The sequence below is a fragment of the Zootermopsis nevadensis genome, unplaced genomic scaffold (assembly GCF_977971745.1).
Source record: "Zootermopsis nevadensis isolate Lab colony 2312 unplaced genomic scaffold, Znev_1.0 Znev_ptg000028l, whole genome shotgun sequence".
NCBI classification, from domain to species: Eukaryota; Metazoa; Arthropoda; class Insecta; order Blattodea; family Termopsidae; genus Zootermopsis; species Zootermopsis nevadensis.
Genome location: NW_028259160.1, coordinates 14986669 through 15008341, shown reverse-complemented (window position 1 = coordinate 15008341; position 21673 = coordinate 14986669). Strand labels below are relative to the sequence as shown.

At 38.2% G+C, this 21673-nt stretch overlaps 3 protein-coding genes across 15 annotated transcripts in view; all 3 read right to left on the bottom strand.

The window, feature by feature from the left end:
* Window positions 1-4940, bottom strand: part of mwh (multiple wing hairs) — a 56579-nt gene extending 51639 nt beyond the window's left edge. Inside the window, exon 1 of one of the 2 annotated variants that reach the window (XM_087357370.1) lies at window positions 4699-4940. In XM_087357370.1, coding sequence (XP_087213496.1) covers window positions 4699-4940 — 242 coding nt within the window. The remainder of the gene's footprint in view (window positions 1-4698) is intronic. The other variant, XM_087357371.1, reaches the window with a different exon arrangement.
* Window positions 4941-5025: 85 nt separating this feature from the next.
* Pop5 (POP5 ribonuclease P/MRP subunit) lies at window positions 5026-12905 on the bottom strand. Of its 3 annotated transcripts, none has more exons than XM_022070131.2 (5): window positions 12706-12905; window positions 12191-12339; window positions 10662-10831; window positions 9699-9859; window positions 5026-5372 (listed from the first exon to the last, which is right to left on the bottom strand). In XM_022070131.2, exons 1-4 carry the CDS (start codon window positions 12723-12725, stop codon window positions 9701-9703), a joined length of 498 nt encoding a protein of 165 aa, XP_021925823.2. In that variant the 5' UTR covers window positions 12726-12905; the 3' UTR covers window positions 5026-5372; window positions 9699-9700. The 3 variants fall into 3 exon arrangements, with proteins under 3 accessions (XP_021925823.2, XP_021925821.2, XP_021925820.2); XM_022070129.2 differs by lacking the exon at window positions 5026-5372 and adding an exon at window positions 9201-9316; XM_022070128.2 differs by lacking the exon at window positions 5026-5372 and having other exon boundaries at window positions 9578-9859; window positions 12706-12904.
* A 984-nt stretch (window positions 12906-13889) lies between these two features.
* LOC110832875 (echinoderm microtubule-associated protein-like 2) overlaps window positions 13890-21673 on the bottom strand; it is a 39501-nt gene continuing 31717 nt past the window's right edge. For 7 of the 10 annotated variants that reach the window (XM_087357375.1, XM_087357378.1, XM_087357383.1 and 4 more), the window contains 4 exons: window positions 20474-20518; window positions 18718-18805; window positions 17801-18027; window positions 13890-17531 (listed from right to left, as the gene is read on the bottom strand). In XM_087357375.1, the coding sequence (XP_087213501.1) occupies window positions 17406-17531; window positions 17801-18027; window positions 18718-18805; window positions 20474-20518 (486 nt within the window). In that variant the 3' untranslated portion in view covers window positions 13890-17405. The remainder of the gene's footprint in view (window positions 17532-17800; window positions 18028-18717; window positions 18806-20473; window positions 20519-21673) is intronic. The other 3 variants (XM_087357384.1, XM_087357377.1, XM_087357382.1) reach the window with 1 other exon arrangement.

Genomic DNA, 21673 nt, shown 5'->3' with positions numbered 1-21673 from the left:
GAAACAAAGAAAAACACGGCGAAAGAAAAGTACATTTTACTATTATTCAAATTGCAAACAAAGAACTGATAAGATATGTTTACTCCTTATTTGAGCGTTCTTTTCTACTGTTCTTAACACAAACGAGTCTCAAAAAGTATATTTAAACAGCAAACTCTGAAGCATAGCCACGGTGGTCTAGCGGTTAGAACGCTGGCCTTGTAATCCTGGGGTCTCGGGTTCGATTCCCGGCGGTGCCCGAATTTATAACTAGTGTTGGGCAAGGCCGTGGTCTAGGCAACACGGAGTTTTCCTCCGGGGGCTTCCCCGGTTTCTCCGTGGCATCCCAACAATTACTCCATTCACACACAGAAGAAGGCAATGGCAAACCACTTCTGGATCATCTGCCAAGAACGTATATGAACAGGTACCAGTCCGAGAAAAGGATGGAAGGATCCTGTTCATATGGACCTGTCGTCAGACAGAACACTAAATAAATACTCTGAAGCAAAGTGCCTAAGGACAAGACGAGCGCTGTAGTCGATCCTCAACATGGAATCGATAGAAATTCATTCACCTCCGGTGAAGTGTCGTAGAACCTTCGCGGAAATGTCGAACCTGACAAATTGGAGAGGGGGGGGGGGGGGGAGGTATGTTTCCTGAGAAGTGTCGAACCCTGACAGGTACAATGTTCTCCGTCTCACACCGCGACCGAATGCCACAAGCAACGCTGTGTCATCAAAATGCCTTCCAGCACGTGACCGCGGAGTGGCAGTGCATGCGAGTAACTAATATTCTGCTAAACGTCTACAACGAAGCAACGGCAATCGTATTTTTATTGTTCTTTGCACGAGATGAACAAAATGCCTCGTAATTAATGAACGAATTTCGGTCAAATTTAGGAGTGGTCTGCATGACTGTGTTAAATTTGTCGCACTTCTAGGTTGCTGTGCAGTGACGTCTGGTATAAATTTACCAATGTTTCGGAGGTGCCTGCTGCCTCCATCATCAGGGAGAGGCTATAACGACCTATGAAATGTTGGTAAATTCCTACCACACTACACAGCGCCACAACCGACAAGACAGTCATCTTCATACTCGCTGCCGTGAGAACCTCGATTCCAACTTCTCGCGAATAAGCCTAGAATATGATCGAAACACGAAGTTCCCGAAGGTTTCGACTACTTTACTCCCATGGATAAAATGTTTAAAGGCTCAGTTACGTACCCAGGAGGACCTGTTACGCTACCTTCCATCTCTTCCCGTGTAGCATCTAAGTTTGGGCGAAATTCATCAAATGGACACTTGTCTGGAGAGATTCAATTCGCTCCTTTAGACTCGTGTCAGACTATACACCATCCTGGTGAAGATATTCTATAAGAACGTCGGCTTAACGTGTTTAAAAGGTTCATTCCATATAAATCTTAAACAAAGCATACTATAGATGTACTGGAAGCCTGTCAAATCTTTCTAAACATTAGTAATTTGACCCACGGAGCAAATAGTGTGTCACATTACACAACAAAAGCGACTCCCCTAAAAGGAGAGACGCTTTCTCTGTACTCCAAAACTTGCATTGTGTGTCATGACATTAAATCGAGCCGCTATGGAAACAAGAATGTCTACAAATAATTAATGACAACTAATTTACTCCAAATGGTGACGATAGCAAAAACTGACATATCTATAAACTTATCATAATCTGTGGCTCTACGCTCCTTGGCCTCTTCCCATATGGGAGAATATTTGACGTATTCAGACTTGTTGCAGGTCTCCCTGGATGAGTGATCAGCCCGTCGCAAGGCCTCCACCTGTTCAGGACAGCACAACACAAACACAGATGCCTTAGTGGGATTCGAACCCACTGTCCCAGCGTCAAAGCGAATAAGGCCCACTGTGACAGTCTAAATATGAAATATATGTTTAAATTTCTTATGATTCAGATTCCGACTGTTAGCATTCAAAAATGATATACCGCCTTACACAATTCCACGTCCAGAGGTTACTCATCGCCCTGATAATGGAGGCAGCAAGGACCTCTGAAACGTCGGTAACCTTCTATCATACTTCACGGCGCTACAGCCCAGATGACAGCCATCTTCGGACTCAACGCCGCAAAAACCTCAAATCCTACTGTGTCCCTGGAAAGTATCAGTCAAACGTACAGACGAAAAGGTGACTCTAGTTTCCATTTTCTGAACACGAGTCAAACATGAATTAAAATGGATTGCTCGTCAGCGCATCCATGTCACTAACTTAAACCAACACAACTTAGTTCAACCCAATCCGTCTGCTCTTATTTGTTACTGGCTTTCACAAGTACGTAAATATCACTTTTTCAACAAAGTTATTGCACATCTGAATGTTACGGAGAAGAGGGGCAAGGGCCACTGCTTCGAACCGCAAACGTCCGCCATCTGTAGGCGAGCAGTAGACTGCAGCCATCTCTGCTGACCATTATGGAAACTATGACAGTTGCACTACCTAGTTTCAATAATGCTCAGCAGAGATCGCTGCAGTCTGCTCGAAAAATGCAATATGTAGGTCTGCATTCTGAAGATGGCTGTCTCCACGATGGAGGCAGCACAGACCTCTGAAACGTCGGTAAACGTCTACCAGACTACACGGCGCAACAAACCAGAAGACATCTTCAGACTCACCGCCGTGAAAACCTCAAATCCTACATTAAAATTTGTTTGAATTTAATTTCCCTTTCTCCTTTCCTCCACGCTTCCTTCCTGCTTTGCACCGGAAGTCATAACTCAATGGCTGGCACTCCTGGTTAAGTAATCTGGTGATTCTGGGTTTTATTGTCGGCCCACAAGCCAACTATCCTGATATTTTAAAGGTTATCCTCAGCGCCTCCATGAAAGGAATCGCTACATCTCACTCTCACTATGGCTAACAAAGCTTGGATGACTTGACTCCCAGCACCACGCATTCTGGTGTCCAAAGCTCTAACCATCCGAACAAAGTGGCAGAAATGTTCAGTTAACTCACTTCCTGCTGTCAAAACCATAAATGAGCGGAGTTTTACCTCCACTCCCTCGATATAGACGCTTCGATGTGGTGTTTGGACACTGGGGAACATTACTTTGAACACTGAGGTGCAAGGGGAACACGGAGGTAAAATCCGCGCAGTCGACGAGTGGTCAGCTTCACGCTCCGGCCTGTTTAACCATTAATAACACTAATGTTATGAAATGACCATCGCATTATATGAAAGGCGCAAGTTTATTGTAACTTTAAGGTGCGGTCCTTCATGAAAAGTTTGGATTTGCCGCCTTTTACGGAACCTGAAGGTAAGCTACCGTTAGCTTGACCTCACGCAAAGTACACGAAAAGGAAAATGCAAGCAGCAGTGGACAGAATATGGGTCACACATAAAGACAAGAACAAGAAATCACACGTGAAGGAAACACGAATAAACCAAGTTTAAAACACAGAAGCAAATATGACGCGTGATGATGACCAACATCGCGATGCATCAGGACAGAAGCAGAATGTGAAAAAAGGTATAACAGCTGAAGAACAAGTTTGATGAGCGCACAACCGTTCACGTTCTCACGGCGGCCATCATGAAGATTATTGTCTTTCGGGATGTTGCGTCGGACGTACTGATCGATCTACCATTCGCCAGCTGAATCCAGTCCTCTAACATTTACTTTAATATTATCCTCCCACCTACAAATAAATATCCCACGTTATCCATATCCTTGTGGATTTCAAACCAAAATTCTGTAGGCCCAGTTATTTCTCATATTCCATTTAAAACAACTGGACGTGAACTAATTTCCTACTCTCCTGTTCTGACGTATTTCGTCAGGTTATGACCGACAACAGGCTAGACCTGTGGCCATTCTGGTTTACGATCCGCAATATAACTCCCAGGTTATTAAAAACATACAGGTTCCGAGTATGCACGGTCACCAGGAGAAATTCGAACTCTGATGACCGACAAGTATGGAAATTTTACCATCCGTTGTCGTTGGATTACAAATGAGTTGCGATTAGGGCACAGTCCACAGTCACGTTTAAGAGAAAACAGAACACTGTACTCATCCCATATGACAGATAACTTTAGTGCGATTAAAAAAGTCGTATTCAGAGGTCCCAAGTTCGAATACCTACACGAAGACGGGGTGTCCGGACTAAGGTTCTACATCAGTGGTTCTGAATCAGGGGTGCTTGAGATATATTTCCTGTCTTATCAGACAGATCGAAGGGGCCTGAAGAAAAGTGATGACAATTTTGAATTGACAGATATTTTGCAAAGCATGAGCGCATTTGACTTTAAGTACTTCGTACAACTTTTTCCTCTTTGAGATAAAAATGAAGTCCCCATTAAAAAGGAGTATGTGAAGTCTCAATCTGAGACCAAGGGAATCTAGTAGCTTCTCAGCTGGTCAAAAACCTCCACATTTTTACGAAATCAATATTTTCATCGAAAATTGTCTTGGAAAATTAGCTCATCCTTAGAATCAACCGTTCAGGACCATCTCGTGGACAAATTACATGACCGATAGTAATGAAAATGTGGCCAAGATTATATTTTATCGCCCCGATGGTCTATTGGTTAGTACTGTAGCAGCCGTCACCAAATTTCATGATTCAAGGTCACGACAAGATCACGATTAAACAGCCATTGCGACGAGCCTTTGGAGAAGTGTCTTTTTTTTTAAAATTAAGGGATTCGAAGAGTCAAAGAGGGTTCAATACCTTGAGCAGTCGGTGAATCCATCGTCCTGACAGAAGCTGCAAAGACATGCCGAGAACTGTGAATCCAGATCATCGTGAATCAGTTCGTCTTCCTTGTCACGTGACTCCGTCGTCCTCGTGCGCGCCATGCTGTTTCGCCTCTCCACCACCACGGACCAATAGCGATGCAGGACCCATATGACGAACAACAAACGGCTAGTATCCGGATTGGGTCTCCCAGTCGTGCTACTTGTGTTGCCCATCTTGACCGTTCTTTCAGTTATTAACAATAAGATCGGGTAAACACGGGAAAACGACAATTTCACATTTCCGGTTGTAACAAACACGTTCACTTTTTCGTCCCCAAATTCATGTCTTCGTTTTGAAATAAACAGTTAAATGAATACTAATAATTCAAACAGAATTTCAGTCAGCATTCCTTCATCACAACTTTGTTGACAACAAACAATAATAATAGTTCCCACAGGTACCAAGGCCACCTCAGAAACTTCCAATTATCCATTGTCATTTATTACACTTTTGCATTGCCTCTCCTTTAACAGGGTCGATTAACAAACAAAGCTCGATCTTATTCAGTGCAATGCAAATTCTATTATAAAAATCTGATCTTTCACTATTCTTCGTTATAATCTGTTGCTCAAATTATGTAGTAATTCATAAGATGTGTCCTCTTCCTGAAAAGAAAGAAATTAAACATCTAATGACATTATTAACAAACATTTCATACTTAATATACACGATACATCAATATATTTTTATAAATCACGATCTATTGTTTATGTGCGTTCATGACGCACTATTATGTGCGTAATCCGAGGTTCTACAGCATCAATTGATACGACATTTATGTATACAGACTGGATTTGAAAGAAACTGGAAGGATTCTCTTATGACACCGCTAAAACTTCGTTTACATAAAGGAATTGTGAAAGACGACGTAAAAGTCTTTCAGAATAATAGATTTGAGACTAAAATTAGACTTAAAGAACTCGTGGATACAAAATATTAGCACCAACCACTGAGCAGAATAGTTCAGGGTGTATTTGCATGTTTTGAGGTTAACTGACTTTCATGAAATATGTCAGATGTGAATTCTAGCATTGGCAATGGCGCACACGTGACGAGTTGATTATAACAGACAACTGTTGTAGAATTGTTTTTTTTTACTTTTAGTCTCTAATTTCAAGTACGTTGTCTGAAAAGCAGCCCACTGGTCGGAACTTGAATAAAAGGGTCATTACCGCGACTGCTCTACATAGATCCAGATCAAAGTGATTTAACGTTGCGTGATATTATACGCTGATAAAGCAGAACGCATTCAAATTATTTACTTTTTCACACTGCTACCAACTTGAATGCAATGATACGATTTCGGTTGTAAAAGATTATTTTATTTACGGACTACGGTGTTTCTGAACGTAGAATGGTAAGCAAAGAATTTGCAAGGGAACAACGAAGAACGGATATCAGCATGATGTGAAGGTCTCTGAAAAATTATTCTCGTGAACCACGAAAATGTCGTCAATTTCGACGCCTGGTCTCTCATCAAAGTTGTCGGGTTTATGTTCCTTTAATCTAAATATCCTTAAAAGGAAAGATAAACAATTACATTCCGGATATTATATGAAATTCAAACAGGGAACTTATGTTATGTTACGTTTAATTTCATCCTTCAGCATATGTCAATAAAAATCAACTCCGGAAATTTTTGACCGGATCAGACATAACAGAAATGGGTACTAGATTTTAGTCGGAATACCAGAATAGAACGTAAAAAACCAAGGCTGAGAATAATAATATTAAAATTGATTTTAAATAAGCAGATGTGATTTAGGGAAAGGAATTCACTGATTTCTATGAACATAGTAATTAATATTTAGGCTTAGCGACTAACAGCTAGGAATTATGCCGTCTGCTGAGATGTTACGAGCATAGTCTGCAATCAGTACCACATGTTTGTCCTCTTAGAAATAAAAAGCGAAGCACATTTAATAGCAGAACGAAGACAAACACGCAAAACCGGATTGCCAGGAAGCAGATGCATTGGAATGTTCAATGGACCAAAAACAATAGGCCTATACGGTACTTTTGTCAGAGGAGAAAAACATTTAAATCAAACAAACTCGTCCGACAACAAAGATCAGAAACTCGTGGAAATGTGTCTTTATAAATGGTCATCGCGTCCATGTATTAGCTACGTTGTACGTCACATAGCTCTTATAATGTTAATTCCAAGAGGTAATCATCTCTTCATTTGGCAACTGGTTTCGTGATATTATTATTACTATTAACTCCATTAAAAGCAGTCCTTTTGATAAGCTAATAGTCGCTCAAATATCTGCCAGACAAAACCGGACTTTTTCCTCACACTGTTGCTTTCGGATACGTTTTAATATTATCCTTCCAATACCTTCTGATTTCCTTAGATTATTCTAACGGTGTATTCTAAAGCTACGTTGAAAAAGCGTAGACCTAGCCTTCTTTCCGATTATTATGTGTAGGCATGACTGCTCAGTAATTGATCTGTTGTGTTGAAATCCACACTGAAGATTGTGCCAATAATTTAGTCTTCACAGTAGAAAATTACTTTTGAAATTATTAATTTATTTTAGACAAACAAAAAGTGGGCTTCAATACCGTAATTCCAGTGTTTCGAGAGGTCCAAGATCGGTCATTGCGATCTGCTACGTAAAATAATTGGTTGTCTGGTTTGGAACTCCAATACGACTAAACATCGGAAATACATGATACAATAAGAGGTTATGTAGACAACACTATTTACAATTACGTTCATTACCGCGTTCATAAAATCCGTCACTCAACTCTGCCATCAGGCAGTTGAATCCAGTCCACGCCTTCACTCCCCGAATGCTTCAACTTTGTCTTCATACTTACGATAAGATCTGCCAAGTGAGATCTTCCCTTCCGCCCTTGAAAATATCGCACTTCAAATGCACCTTTGCACTACGCAGAATGGAATTTCGGTGTAAGCACTTGGAACACAAAGACCCACCTGTCACTGTGACGGATTCATGCCACGCGTGGTTTTTGAGCAGACACTTGTAAGTACGCACTGTACACATTATCGCTGACGAAACAAGTGAAGGGGATGTAGCGCGTAACCAACCATGCAAGACTGGTCCGTCTGCCGGACATTCACAGGCAATCCGGTGTATCGAACTGCTACAGGCAGTTACTTCACCCGAAGTCCAAGGGGACAACTTCGTGGCATGCAATTCGGAGTATGATATTATCACTGGCAATTTCTGCGCCTGCGATCCCTGCTTCAAATTCACGGCATATCGGCCAACTTACGTCACTGTGGTAACTAAACTTACTACCGAGCGGACAATAACAATAAAAAGAGATTTCGGGCTCTCACGGCAGCGAGTACTAACATGTCTGTCTTCTAGCTTGTTGCACCACGTAGTCTGGTAGACGTTTCAAACGTGTTTGCTGCCTACGTCATCAGGAAGCAAGCATCTCTGAAACGTCGGCAATGCTCATTTGACATATGAAGTGAAAATATATACAGCATGAACTGAATATGTTATTTGACGAATTATTTTATTGCATTCAGTTTGTTGCGCGTTAGTTCGGACATCTTTATGCGCATTTGCTATGCTTGTCGAGGCAGGTTAAATTACTGAACAACCCTGTTCACTCACCTGTGCCAGTTTGGGCACTTCTTCGTTGTGAGGTCACTTGGACTGGGGAACAGATGCATACAGAAGGAATATTTTCTTTATTGTAGCTTGCCTGATGATGTATTTTGGTTAACTGATGAATAATCTTCACACGTAGTGCAATACTGAAGTTCTTTAGAATTATGAAATGGTATGTTTCAGTTTAACATTGTTCTGTGCATTGAAACCCTTATTAGCACAATTAGAAATTGTTCCAAAACTGTAACTTCTAATGACTTCTTGACTAACAGATAAAAACAAATTCCTTCCATCGCAAAATCTCCACTCTCTTCATCATCCTCTTTGGTCTGGCTCGTACGAGACCATGACAGTTGTTGTGCATGAAGTTACGTATGTCCACTGCCATCAGTTGGTAGGAAACTGTATCCGACTTACTGCATAAAGCAACCTTTATCCACTGCCGTTTAACAGCTACACAGCCTGCCCAAACGGAGCAGCAAGCACCTCAGAAAAATCGGCAAACTCCTACCAGAATGCACAACATAAAATCCCAAAGAACAGTCATCATCAGCCAAATACATTTTAATACATGAGGATTAAAACCTAAGTTGCGAGAGAACTCATGAGTGGCATGGGCACAGATGGAAGGAAAATATAAAAAAGGATCTTAAGAAAATAGGAAGTGAGAGCGCAGATTTGACTCAAATGGGTCAGCATAAAGTCCGGCGGCGGGCTCTTGTGAACACGGTAACAAAAATTTGGATTCCATAGAAGTGACTCAGTTTCTAAACCAGAACTCAGGTCCATGACATTAGTCACTTCGTTCTTTGCATAATCTATCACGATGGTACTCACTGGTTAGGAGACTGGATGGGACCTGGAGCGGGTCTGGATGTGGTGAAAAGTAAAATCCATGCAACTGACAGGAATCAAACCCTGGTAATTCAGCCATTAGTCAGTCACTATGCTGACTGAAACAAAAGAAAAAAATATTTTGTGACATATATGCAGCCTTCTTTTTGATGAACTTTGTAATAATGCATTTATGACTGTAATAAAAGATCATCAAGGCACATGCACATAATCTGAGTACACATTTGAACTCTTGCTATTTTGTAGAGAAACATGCATGAACATTTTTAAACATTTCCTTCGGTTTTTCAGTGCTAAAATTTTCACGCATTTCGTTGATCCGTGAAACAAGGATTGTCAGTTAAAATAATCAGCTGAGATACAGCAAGTATACGTCTATTAAAACATACAACAACATTAACAGTATACAAGTATTCCATATTTTAAGTCTGTGAGCAAGTCATCAGTTATACAATGTTGGTTAATGCATCCAGAATTCACCATTATTTGTCTTCCACGACCTCCGTCTTTTTATTCCTGACTTCTGCATGTCCAAACAACTCTAGAGAATTTAAGTCTGTGAGGGCAGCTTCCATCATGTTCCTCTCATCTTCCGTTTTCAATTTTGACCATATCTTTTCCAGGTAAGATCTCTGATGATGCTGAAAGCAAGAAGCATAAGAAGTTGCAGAAGTTCATCTCTAGAATTATTTTATAATCTCTTGGCTCTTTCACGAGGCATTGATAAGCCTGTGACAGCTTTGAACTGAAAGAAAATGAGCGAAGACTTCTGTGTCAGTGACACATGACCTCATTATCATTAATTCTATTATTTATTCAATCATTACATAGACTGTCCATAAATTAAAAGATGATGTTATGGGTATGTAATTATTTACTTATAACAAATACCAAAAAAAAATTATGTACTACTAAAAAGTTTTTTCATGTGTGGTCATGGAAGTTGGGAGATAGGAGTCGAAAGAGACTGGATTTTGTTGGCCCAGGACAGGGTCCGGTGGAGGGCTTTGGTTAATTTGGTGATGAACCTTCGGGTTTGGTAAGCCATCTAGTTAGTTATTTAGTTAGTGGTCATGGAAGTTCAAATATAACTTTTCATGTGTTATGAATAAATAATTACATGCCTTACATATCATCCACTAATTAATGAACACCTGGTATTTTAAACATACTTAAACACTTCTTGAAAGGTGATCAAGTCTTACTATTCTGAGGAATCATCTGTCTCCAAGTAATAAATTAAAATGAAACTGACATGCCTAAACCTTCCAGAGACTGATTTCAGAGTACCTACTGCAGCCATAACTTTTATCAAAAATAACCCTCGACCCCTGCCAAGTTTGATTCATCAGAAATCAGGGCCAGTTTATTGGAAAGAAGGTTTGTAGACGAGTTCTGATAGGATCTGTTCTACAAACAAAATACTATGAAGCGCAAACTTACCTGTATGAATTTGTAACAATGCTGCAGAGTTGCTCCAGTATACAAAGTCCTCACTATGACATTTTGATTTTCGACCTGCTGCAATAACGGCAAACAACTGGCCACAAGTCGGTGAGCGCCGTGCCGAACACGCACCACAGCAACTCTTGTCCATTTATTGCAATATTTGGCTAACACAACGAGAGAAAAATTAAAACTGTCCAATGAACAAGGAGTGTCACCCTCAGCGGACTGGTGGTTAGCGTGCTTTGCAGGTTCAAACCTGGCCAAGGTCGATGGATTTTTAAGGTAGACAGAAATCTGTAGCACAACTTCCTTCAAAGGGGAAGTAAAACCAGCGGTCCCATGTCATAGATTTATGGCACGTCAAAGAATCTTACGAGCACGAATGAGATGTTTTGTAAGCAAAATTCAGCGGCCATTTCTCAACCAAGTCTCTCCTGATTCACTACTAAATTGCTCTAGCAGACAAATCAGGATTTAGTAGAAATTGTGAAGAGGCAGTCTGCTTGTCACTCACTACTCATAAATGCACACTTCAAAGACAAAGAAACCTCCCACATGGGAGGAGGCCAACGCTCGACTTCGGCTGTTGCGCCATAGAAGAAGAAGAAGAAGAATGAACAAGGAGTCAATGTTTAGAACTTTGTTTTGACATGCATGCATAGGTCTTTGAAAAGTAAACTGTCACTTCACTGTTCAAGAAGTGATGCTTTTATGGAACTACAAGGTTCAATATCATGTTCCTATAAGACCATCACTGGACCTTATCCTGAACCAGATGAATTCACTTCTCACATTCTTACACTATATCACCATGACCCAACAAAATACTGCCATCCTGTCTATACCTAGGTCTCCTAAGTGATCTCTTTACTTGGGGTCTCCTGCTTAAAAGGTTATGCCTATCAGTTCTTTGTTCTCAGACATCCTCAATCTTCAAAAGTCAAATGTGTTTAAAAACACCTGTTACGGTGCATTTTACTCATATCACTTTTGAAGTAGTTGTCTTCTGCAGTCACAAATTTCTACCAGCCTACATCTCTTCAAAGGGCATTCACTCTCTGAAACAGGCAGTAACTGGCAGACTACATCTGGGGAGCAGGAAGGTCTTGGAGGCATAGATTGCAATCGTGGTCAGACTGGTACACTGCCATGATGTGAACAGCCATTTTCCAGATTCCCTTGACTCTCTCATGCATGCTTATCCTAGACACTGCATGGCTAGTTTTATTCACATATAACCAATAACAATGAATTCTTATTTCTACTCCAACAATAAAATTAATAGGTCTTGCCCCTTGTTACATAGTGAAACCCCATTCAAAATGTAGAAAGAACTGAGTTGACGGCACCATACACTAAGGTTTCTGTTCACACTAGTTAAAAAAATGTGCATTATAGGGAAGTAACGAAAAACTGTAGTAAATTGCTGATGGAACAATTATTATTTTATATTCAACAAGTAACATGGAAATGTTACCATTTAAAGTCTAAAATGCAGAATCCACTTATAGCAATGAACTTACCTGCAAGTCCCGTCTTTGTTGCAGCAACCCCAAAATCTCCATGTACTTGCTGAATTTTCTTTGTAATTGAAAAATATAGGCTTGCAGGTTTCAATATCAAAGCAGTATCATTATTCTCGTTAATGGGATTCACTTCAATTACAATATACCTACAAATAATATTAACAAATGTGTATGTTTCAGTAGAACAGAAAGAAACATAGCAAATGAATGCATTCATCGAAAGAATGGGCAAGCACCAAATTCACATGGCACTCGTGGAATGAATGATTCTGGGACCTGTATTGCACAACTTCATTCCCACATAAAAATTATTTCTGAATGTTTTTTTGGTTATGTTACACATGAAAAACGTTTCCCTCTTTCCTAGATATAACTGTGAAATTAGATTTAAAGAGGTCAATTAAAATTATTTTGTCCATACAAAACAGATTAGGTTACAAAGAATAAAAACAACTGGCCAGTTTCAAACACAGCATTCAATTTACCAATAAGGACATTCGTACATAACTTACCTGTTCTTAAATCGAACCATGGGATGGAGGTTTCACAAAGCTGATAAAATACTTCCTCGTGATATTTAAGTTTAAACACACACGACAAGCCTTTTCTCATCCATTGTTATTCATATTGACCACGGAAAATCAGACACAAGGATTGGTATCTCAATTCTACGTAATAGCTAAAACCATGACTTGCTATACTGCCATCTGTTATTGGTATCCAATTTTTGCTGCGTATACGTCGGTAATTCTATTGGATAGAAAGATAACTACTATTCCAACTGTCTCCCCCCCCCCCTCCTCCTCAAACAATTTAAATTCAAATTACTTATTTTAGCGTGGAAAATTAAAGGTGGGAAAACATACAAAGTATGTGGGATCTATAGTTTTATATTTAAAAAACTGTATTCAACTATTTCCTCACTTAATGGTACCTGCACCTTGTGGTGGTGGGGCTCGAGTACCTCAGTGTTCCCAAGAGCTATGCTGGTGGTAGCATAGCTACTGGTAGGGCCTCCCTAGCCAGATTGGTCGAGGGGGAGAAGTCAGACTAAGACAGGTACCCTGGTCCTCCAGGTTGGGGGTTGGTCGCAAGGCTAACAACCTGACACCATAAAAAGGAAGATGTTTCGAAACCTCAATCAAAGCCTCAGACAGACGGAACTAACAGAAGGATGGAATGGAAGAGAAGAATTGAGGCCATGGACCCAATACAGGCCGGACTGCCATAGAAGAAGAAGAACTATTTAAAACACTCCTCTTATTAATTTCCTCAATAAAAAAAAATGATATGTTGCTCGTCACATCCATTACTAATGCCAATTTCTCAGACTAAGTAAAAGTGATTTATAGCATGGCTATGCATGAGAAGGATGTGGTTATGGACTATTTTAAGGTACTACCCTAGCTATTGCTAAGAACATGAAGAACATCAAATCATGAACTAAGATGTGTTATACTGATAAACACTTACAGGGAAGAATGTGAATCATGACAGAAAGTAAACATCATATTGAAATGCTGATTAATTACTAGTTTGTGTTTAAAAATTATGATAAAATAAGTATGTCTGTATGGGTATATGCAGAGAAATTTACATAGTTTCACCAACATTATGTTAATGACTGGTAATATTTGTGGTTTTCTGTACTCAAAATATTTTAAGCTCTTACATCAGAAATATACAAACACTGGGATATTATGTAAATAAAACATGTATTTCACTAGTTAGAAATATTACAAGAATGTCTTCACTAAAACATGCAAAAAGTTGCTTTAAAATTAAGAAATTATAGTGTTAAGTTTCTTCATAAACAGGCTTATTTCTCCCAGTTCAATTATTATTTATATTTTCTTCCTCTTTTTGATAGAAATCACCAGCATGAGAGATTAAAACCCACCATCTTGTTTCACAGATTTAAAATAAATATTTGTACAGTTCAATTATACATGCATGAAACAAAGGGCACTTTGCAGTTGATAGGTGGTATTATGATATTAACAGTAAAATAAATTTCTTCTGACCTCCATGGAATATCACTTGTTACAAGCAAATTGGAAGAGATACTGGGAACTGTGCAGACATCAGGTGTAATTTGCAAAGTACGAGTAAATGACATTTGTTTGTAATAACCAAATATTCCCCTATCATTGCAAATATCTTTAGCAACCACACAATGAGTATGCTCTGACTCTCCAACCAAAAACTAGTTGCAATTAAATTATTGAGAATATTGGAACAAAGTAACTTCATATTATATCCAATTTACATGTTTATTACAGACAAACTAAAATAAATAAATCTCATTACAATGTAAACTCTCAAAATCTAATGATGGATATTAACTACAATATATCTATTCTATGATTTCAAGAATGGAGGTGTAGGCAGTTATGTAAAAGTTTACTGAATCATCTTGGTCTGAATTAAGCAACATTACTGAAAACATTTAACAGAAGCTGAACCATATGCATACTCTTATAGGCTGAATTCTTTTTCCATCCATTTTTGTATTGGATATATTGTAAATTTTGAAAAATATAAAATAATTGTAGTTAAGATTCATAAGTTTACTCATTCTTTCCACACACAAGCTCACATTTCTACATTTGTAGTGCAAAAATTAGGCATGCCCAGAGGTAAACGACAAGTCACGGGTAACCACAGTCAGCAAAGTGTTGTATTTATAAGAAAAACTTAATGACACTGAAACCCCTTAACTTTAGAGTACACTGCATTCATTGGCTATCTTTTTGTCATTTTTGAAGCTGTATAAAACAAATAAATATGTGATACAGATTTGATGGCAAGAACAAATTTTGTTACCAGGCTCTTGATGATGTTTGGAGATGTCCTTTACAACACACAAATAATAATCTCCATTTAGAAAAATGTAGTTTCACATCAGGATAGCCCAAGACTAAGAGATAAAGGAAAACATTTTTAGAATTTTTTTTTTGTAATTGGTTATCATACACAATTCAATATCCGTTACAAAAATGTGTGTGTCACCACTGGTACACAGTATAAGATCTGCCAGACAATTAATTCACTTTCTGATGGAATCACACCAAATCAATTTCATAACTTTACATAATGAAGTCCACGCAAGCCATTTCACCTTTATATTATTGGTTTTATTTGAGAATTCAAAAGAGCATTAAATCTACACAAATTTCATTAAACTAACATTTCTACAATTAGAAATTTCAAGAAAGTTGTTGTAGGGAATGCACATAACAGTAAAATATTTTTTGAAGCTTATCATCAAGGAGAAAAACAGACATGGGAACAGAGCTCCAGGCACTCCAAGATCTCGACATTTCTCGGAAATACTTAGTCATTTTCACTGTCTTTTGCCCTTATCCCTGAGGAAAGCTTCTGTAATGATCTTTGGTTATGACGCCAGTCAACTCAAGTCACTTTAGATGTGGTGGTGAAGAGCAAATGCCCCACTGATCATCCAGTTCATAGCCAGTCATCTATTTGCTACATATTCTAGTTCTGCATAAGTGGATATCTTAAGAGGTAAGCTGGATTCAGATATTTAAGAAAAGCAACTTCATACTGAAATTCAGTCATCTCATGAAACACCAACCTAACCACAATAATGTTCTAAAAGGGTGAAGCAACGTTTGTGACTTTTAAATTTCCTTTTCTTCCTAACTTCTTGGGGAAATATTTCTCTCCATCGGTTGCCTAACACTTCAAGTTTCTATCGAGCCATCAGCTAGTGGCACCTACAAGCTTTCAAATGCAGTGTGATGCAAACATCAGTCGTCTACACTATTGTCAACTACTGTGAGAGACACAAGAGCAGAAAACTACATTCCCACTGTCACTGTATAACATATTATCAAGTGTAAGATGTATTATTTTAAAATGTCATATTTCATCCTACTTTATAGGCCAATGACTACACTTTATTTGTTTAAATTGTAGAAAAATATTTAATAAAACATGCTGAGGCGGTTATAAACTGCAGTCATCATATATAACTGTGGTTTTTAAATTTAAGTCATGAACCAACAAAATATGGATGAAGTATACACTGATATAAAACTTGTCACATTTATTGCAAAATTCCAGAAAATATGTATGGTATATCATACAAAAAGTGTAATGTATATTAAATGTATCAAACTTACTGGCTGCACAGGCACTCATCACTGCCAATAGTAAAGAATTATACAATCTATCCTCTTTCAGTGTTTTGTGACTGTATAAATCTCACAAATGTATCAACTCCTCATTCATTTCTCTGCAGTAGGTAGAGCAAGAATTAACAAAAGTTTACAAATACATTTTTCACAGTTATTAGATTAATATAGAAAGGTTCCATAATTCCAATATTAAAGATCTTCTGTAAACAATATGTCCCAATATGTAAATATAAAGAAAAAGTAAAACTCTGCACATTCCAAACGTGGTCACCAGACAGAGGTGAGTAATCAGTTGCATGTCCCAGTCACTTCAACATGGGGAAAGACCCTAGTACCCATCAGATAAGAGATGAGTGGGACCCACAACCAGTCTGGACATGGCCAGAAAGGGAAAACTCTCCCTCAGCCTGGAACTAAACCATAATTCACAGCTTCGGTAAGCAGGGAATATTTTTACAATTAAAGATGCTACAGTAAAGTTATGCTGTTGAGAACCACATCTCTCAAACATTACTAATTTATTCTTCTGGACAAAGAACTAGAATTTTCAGTGAATTTTGTACAACAGTGCGAATGCTTTCCATCCATGAAAAATCTCGTGTGACTGACAGTACAGGTCTCAACATTTGTGTCAATTTTATATGGGTTGATGGTATACACATTTATAAAACATGAAGTTCTATATACAGGTTTGGCAACTTTCTATGAACTAGCAAGAAAACTTGGCATGGCTTTATGTCTGATTTGAAGCAGACAATGTGCCTTTATTATGTTTTACTTCCCTGAAATGCAGTTCAAAAACAAAATTTGTCAAAGGATTAGAAACTTATGTTGTAAGAATACCACTATTATCATTATAAAACAACATGACATACTGCATGTATATGTGCTTCCCCCCATTTTCTTGTTAATTAGCAGATATATTTTGTCTCAATTTTTTGTGTCCCACATTTATAACACATCTAAGCTCCATACACTTCTAAAGATATTTCTTAAGTATCTAGAAGTGTTGTAGTGTTTCCCCATAGGATTTCACCTATCTGTTTCACTTAGGAGAGTGCCCATTGCATAACGCTGGTGTCACGACCTCCTGTAGAGATGAGTCGTGAGTCATCATGCAGGAATGACACATTAGTCACATGACTGCTGTGGCCTCCATATGTGTGAGACAGTGACTGTAACAATTTTTTAACAGCAAAGTTAAAAGTGTTATTTTATATCACTGTAAAACATGCAAACAGTTACATAGTTAACATTTCTGCTACATATTCAAAAGGCTGTGGGTTTGATTCTCATCCCAGAAGTCAGTTGTCCTTTCAATAGGTTTCCTCAGACATTTCAGGTAAACACACATTTGTCTTTTCCCACATTATCCCCAACTCAATGTTCTTTCTTAAATGAACTAAGAAACAACCATCACATATTAAACCTTACTCCTACTTACCCTGGGTTGAATTACTGGGTAAGAATATAGCTTCACTTTCCCAAAATCATCTGCAGTAGCCATTAGATCTCCATCGTGCGAGCGATCACACTGGTTTACATCTGTACCATCAGCACCCTCCGGCCAGATGCCAAGTGTGTTGAAAGTCAGCGTACATGAGTTACTTGCCCATTCCACATCACGCAGTTGTGATGACTGAGGTACTTGGCGACATAAGCCAGCATTCCCTGTGTGAGAAAAGAGCAGTGCTTCCATGGTAGAGACAGGAAATCACAGAAATATTTTGCTAATAATGGATGAAGTACACAGCATTTTTAATGTGTTATTTGTGATTTTGCATGCCTTGATGGTTACAATGTTCCTTTACTTTCTTTCTTTTTTCTTTCTTGGTCAATCATCTTCTACCTGTAGGCATCGAGGTTAACACTTAATCTATTAGACATCCGGTAGGACTTCTTGGATGAATGATCAGCCCGTCACAAGGCCTCTACCTGTATATGGGACAGCACAACACAGAAAGACACGGACAAACATCCATACCTTGAGTGGGATTCGAACCCACAGTCCGAGTGTCCAAGTGCTCAAGCACATTCCTTTACTACAGACACGAATCGAACTACCTCCATGCAGCAGAACAGAGTCCTTCATGATACTCATAAACTGACAGCCAGAAATGCTCAAAATTAATAATAATGAGTTTTAAGTACGAAATTATGCTATATGAAATGTTAAATGTGATTTTCACTGTTCGTATTTTTGCACGCACATCAAAAACTTTCAAGATAATAAGCTGACATGTTACTTAATTAAATATGTTATAATGTAAATAAACTGCCACATATGTATATATAATGAAGTATGGTATTCCTTAACATGAACTTATCTTTACCATTATATAGGATGTCATGTTAACTTACAATACAGTAGTTCATAGTCTCCAGAATTACTCTGAATGTATTGACTATCTGCAGACCAGTCAAGATGGGTGACGAAACTTGAGTGACCCTGTAAATAATACAAATAAAATTGATTAATGCAGCCTTATTAGTCCAAGGAATTCCAAACTGCTCGAAAATCTTCAACTTGCTGATGCGGCAGTCACTGTAACATCCCTTTTCACAGTCAGCTTCATGCAATGAAAGTGCTCTGAATAATGTGAGACAGAAAAAGTGAATGCAGCATACAAATCAGACTCTGACAGCTTCTTCTGTCACTGTAACACAGTTCATTCATATCATGCTAGTCACAATGCACATCTGTAATTTCACTAATTATGTAAGTTTTGGCTTGGAGCTTCATAATTGTCTGTTGTTCATCAGAATAAAGCATACAAAATCTCTCGCATGCTCTTTAGTGGGTACAGGTAAGAATTCGGTCTTATAACAATCTCTGAGCAGGTTAGTGGAGGAAACCAAGTCACCTGCTATCTCAAATAAGATATTGCAGTTATTCTCTGTCCCTTCAGGCAAATTCACGTAGATTAATTAGAAACAGGCCTTAAACATCCCATTCCATATCTTTACTTATGCACCATTCATTCTCATATAAATAGTTTATAACCCATTCAGTTGGAACAGCATAATTACACCAACTAAGAATCAGTCATAGAAGTCATTCATTTGTCAGAACAAATTACAGTACAGCACCAAACAAGCTTGGAAAGTAGCCTATGACTAATCGAGCCACTTCTAAGTGCAAAAATAAACGTGTCTTCCTATATAGTGCACACTGTTGTCCAATTGCAACCAAAACTAGACTGTGTCAACAAATTTTAGTAAATTTCACAAAATAATATTTCATCCTTTAACATTCTACTTGCCTTCATAATTTTGGAAACTATATATAATCACCAGGTTTCTATCCACAAAAGCAAATATCTCCGTAAGAAAGAGAAGCTACCAATACTATATTCTGATAAAATATTTGTTTTATAATGGCTTACAATTAACTTATATGATGAGAAACTAAATTCAGTATAATAGGGACTAATTCTTCGTCTTTAATTAAAGCTGGTTGAACAAGATAACCATCAAGCTTACTACATGTTTAATTAAATTTAATACTGGTATTAAATAAATTCTAAAAGACAAATGTGTGAACATACATTATTGTTCTTGTTACTAATACTGACATGAGTAACGATTATCAACTTTTTGTTGCATATTTTTACACAAAAACGAAATTAGTGTGTATTTTCATGTGTTGTGACACAAATCCTGCTTCATATTTGCAGGTCCTTGATTCAAACTTCAGCCTTGAGACTGGCTATTCTGACAGGTTTATCGGGTTTTTTTAGTCACTCCAGACAAATGTTAATGCTATTTTAAATCAATTCACAATCACTTCCTTCCAGTCCCTTCTAATTCACTATCCACTAATCATTTGAAACTATATAATCTAATCAATTGGAAGCATCATTAATTAAACCAAGAACAAATCAAAAAATAAATTCATAGATGTGTAAAACTATAAGCAAATGTCTCCAATGGTGGGTTCTTTCTGGAAAAAGAAGTATTAGAACTATTTCACATGAATGTAAACACAAGACGCTACAGTGCTACAGCATAGTGCAACAGACTAGAAGATGGTCTACACACTGCTAACAGAACTACTCAAGACTCTGGGACAGGCAGCTGATTGACTCGAGGCATGGCAGCATGTCCTGCCACCTACCAGCAGTGTGGCATATGTTGCACTTCTTCTGCGTCTTCTTTCTGGCTGTTGTGATGGGCCAGCGTGAAACAATAACACAAACAGATGGGCACAGCAGTCATCACTGGACAATGACCAATAAATTTAAAAGCCCCACAACCTGTTTTGTTACAAATTGACCATCTACAGAAGCCTTTACCACTCCAATGTATATCTTGCAGGCTTAGAATGTTAATGTATGAGTAGTACAAAAAGTGAGCAAAGAAGACAGTTTTCATACACGAGTAACTTCTGTTGTATTTACATGTAAACATTAATTTGCACATTACTACGAAATAAAGCCTGAATCACATATTAATTAGCAAGCACTCAGTTGCAACCTACATGAGTCATAATATTCCTTGCCATAGATTTCTGCAGGCTGAAGAGATGGCTAGAAACACACAAATGGTGAAATGGTGCCACATATCATATTAGAAGAACAAGCAGAGAAAATTTGCTTTGTGATGGCTCATTATTACAGAAGGGATTACTTTCCATCACATGAACTGAAATACATTATATTCAAGCCAACACAACAAGCCAAAAAAATGTTCAAAAGCCCTAAATGTCACATTTGGTGTTGACTGTTGTCTTCTAGGCTGTGACATCATGTGGTTATCAACATTCTGGAGAAACATACCACCTCCATCTTCAGTGTATGGAGATGACAAGTTTATCTGACACACCAGTAGCCAACTACAAGACCACAACTGAAACCTTCGGTGCTGTCATAACCTCAAATCTCAGGCTGTTTCATTTGGCTTATAACATAAGGAGTTTGGATTCTATCAAGGCTTGTGACAATGACTGATTCATCTAACTGTAACTGTTAGACACTTTCCACTGTTTGGGGTACATATAAACATAACATGCTTGAGGACACTGTTCTACTCCCATCTTCAGGGACTGGTTGTCATTATATTGATGTATTTTTTTATCAGTGACAATGATCAGGGTGAAACCCAGATCCCTTCAAATAATAACCTTGCATGCTCACTGCAAAACCAATGGAGACAACAGCCTGTTGAAATTTATCAAAAATTACGAGTTACTTAATGCCACATCTTTTTATTATTGTTGTATTTTGTCTATGTGACAATATTACACATTGAAGATTCCATTTTTAACCACTCATTTGCATTCAAATACATATTACATTTGGACCTAAATTCTGCAAAA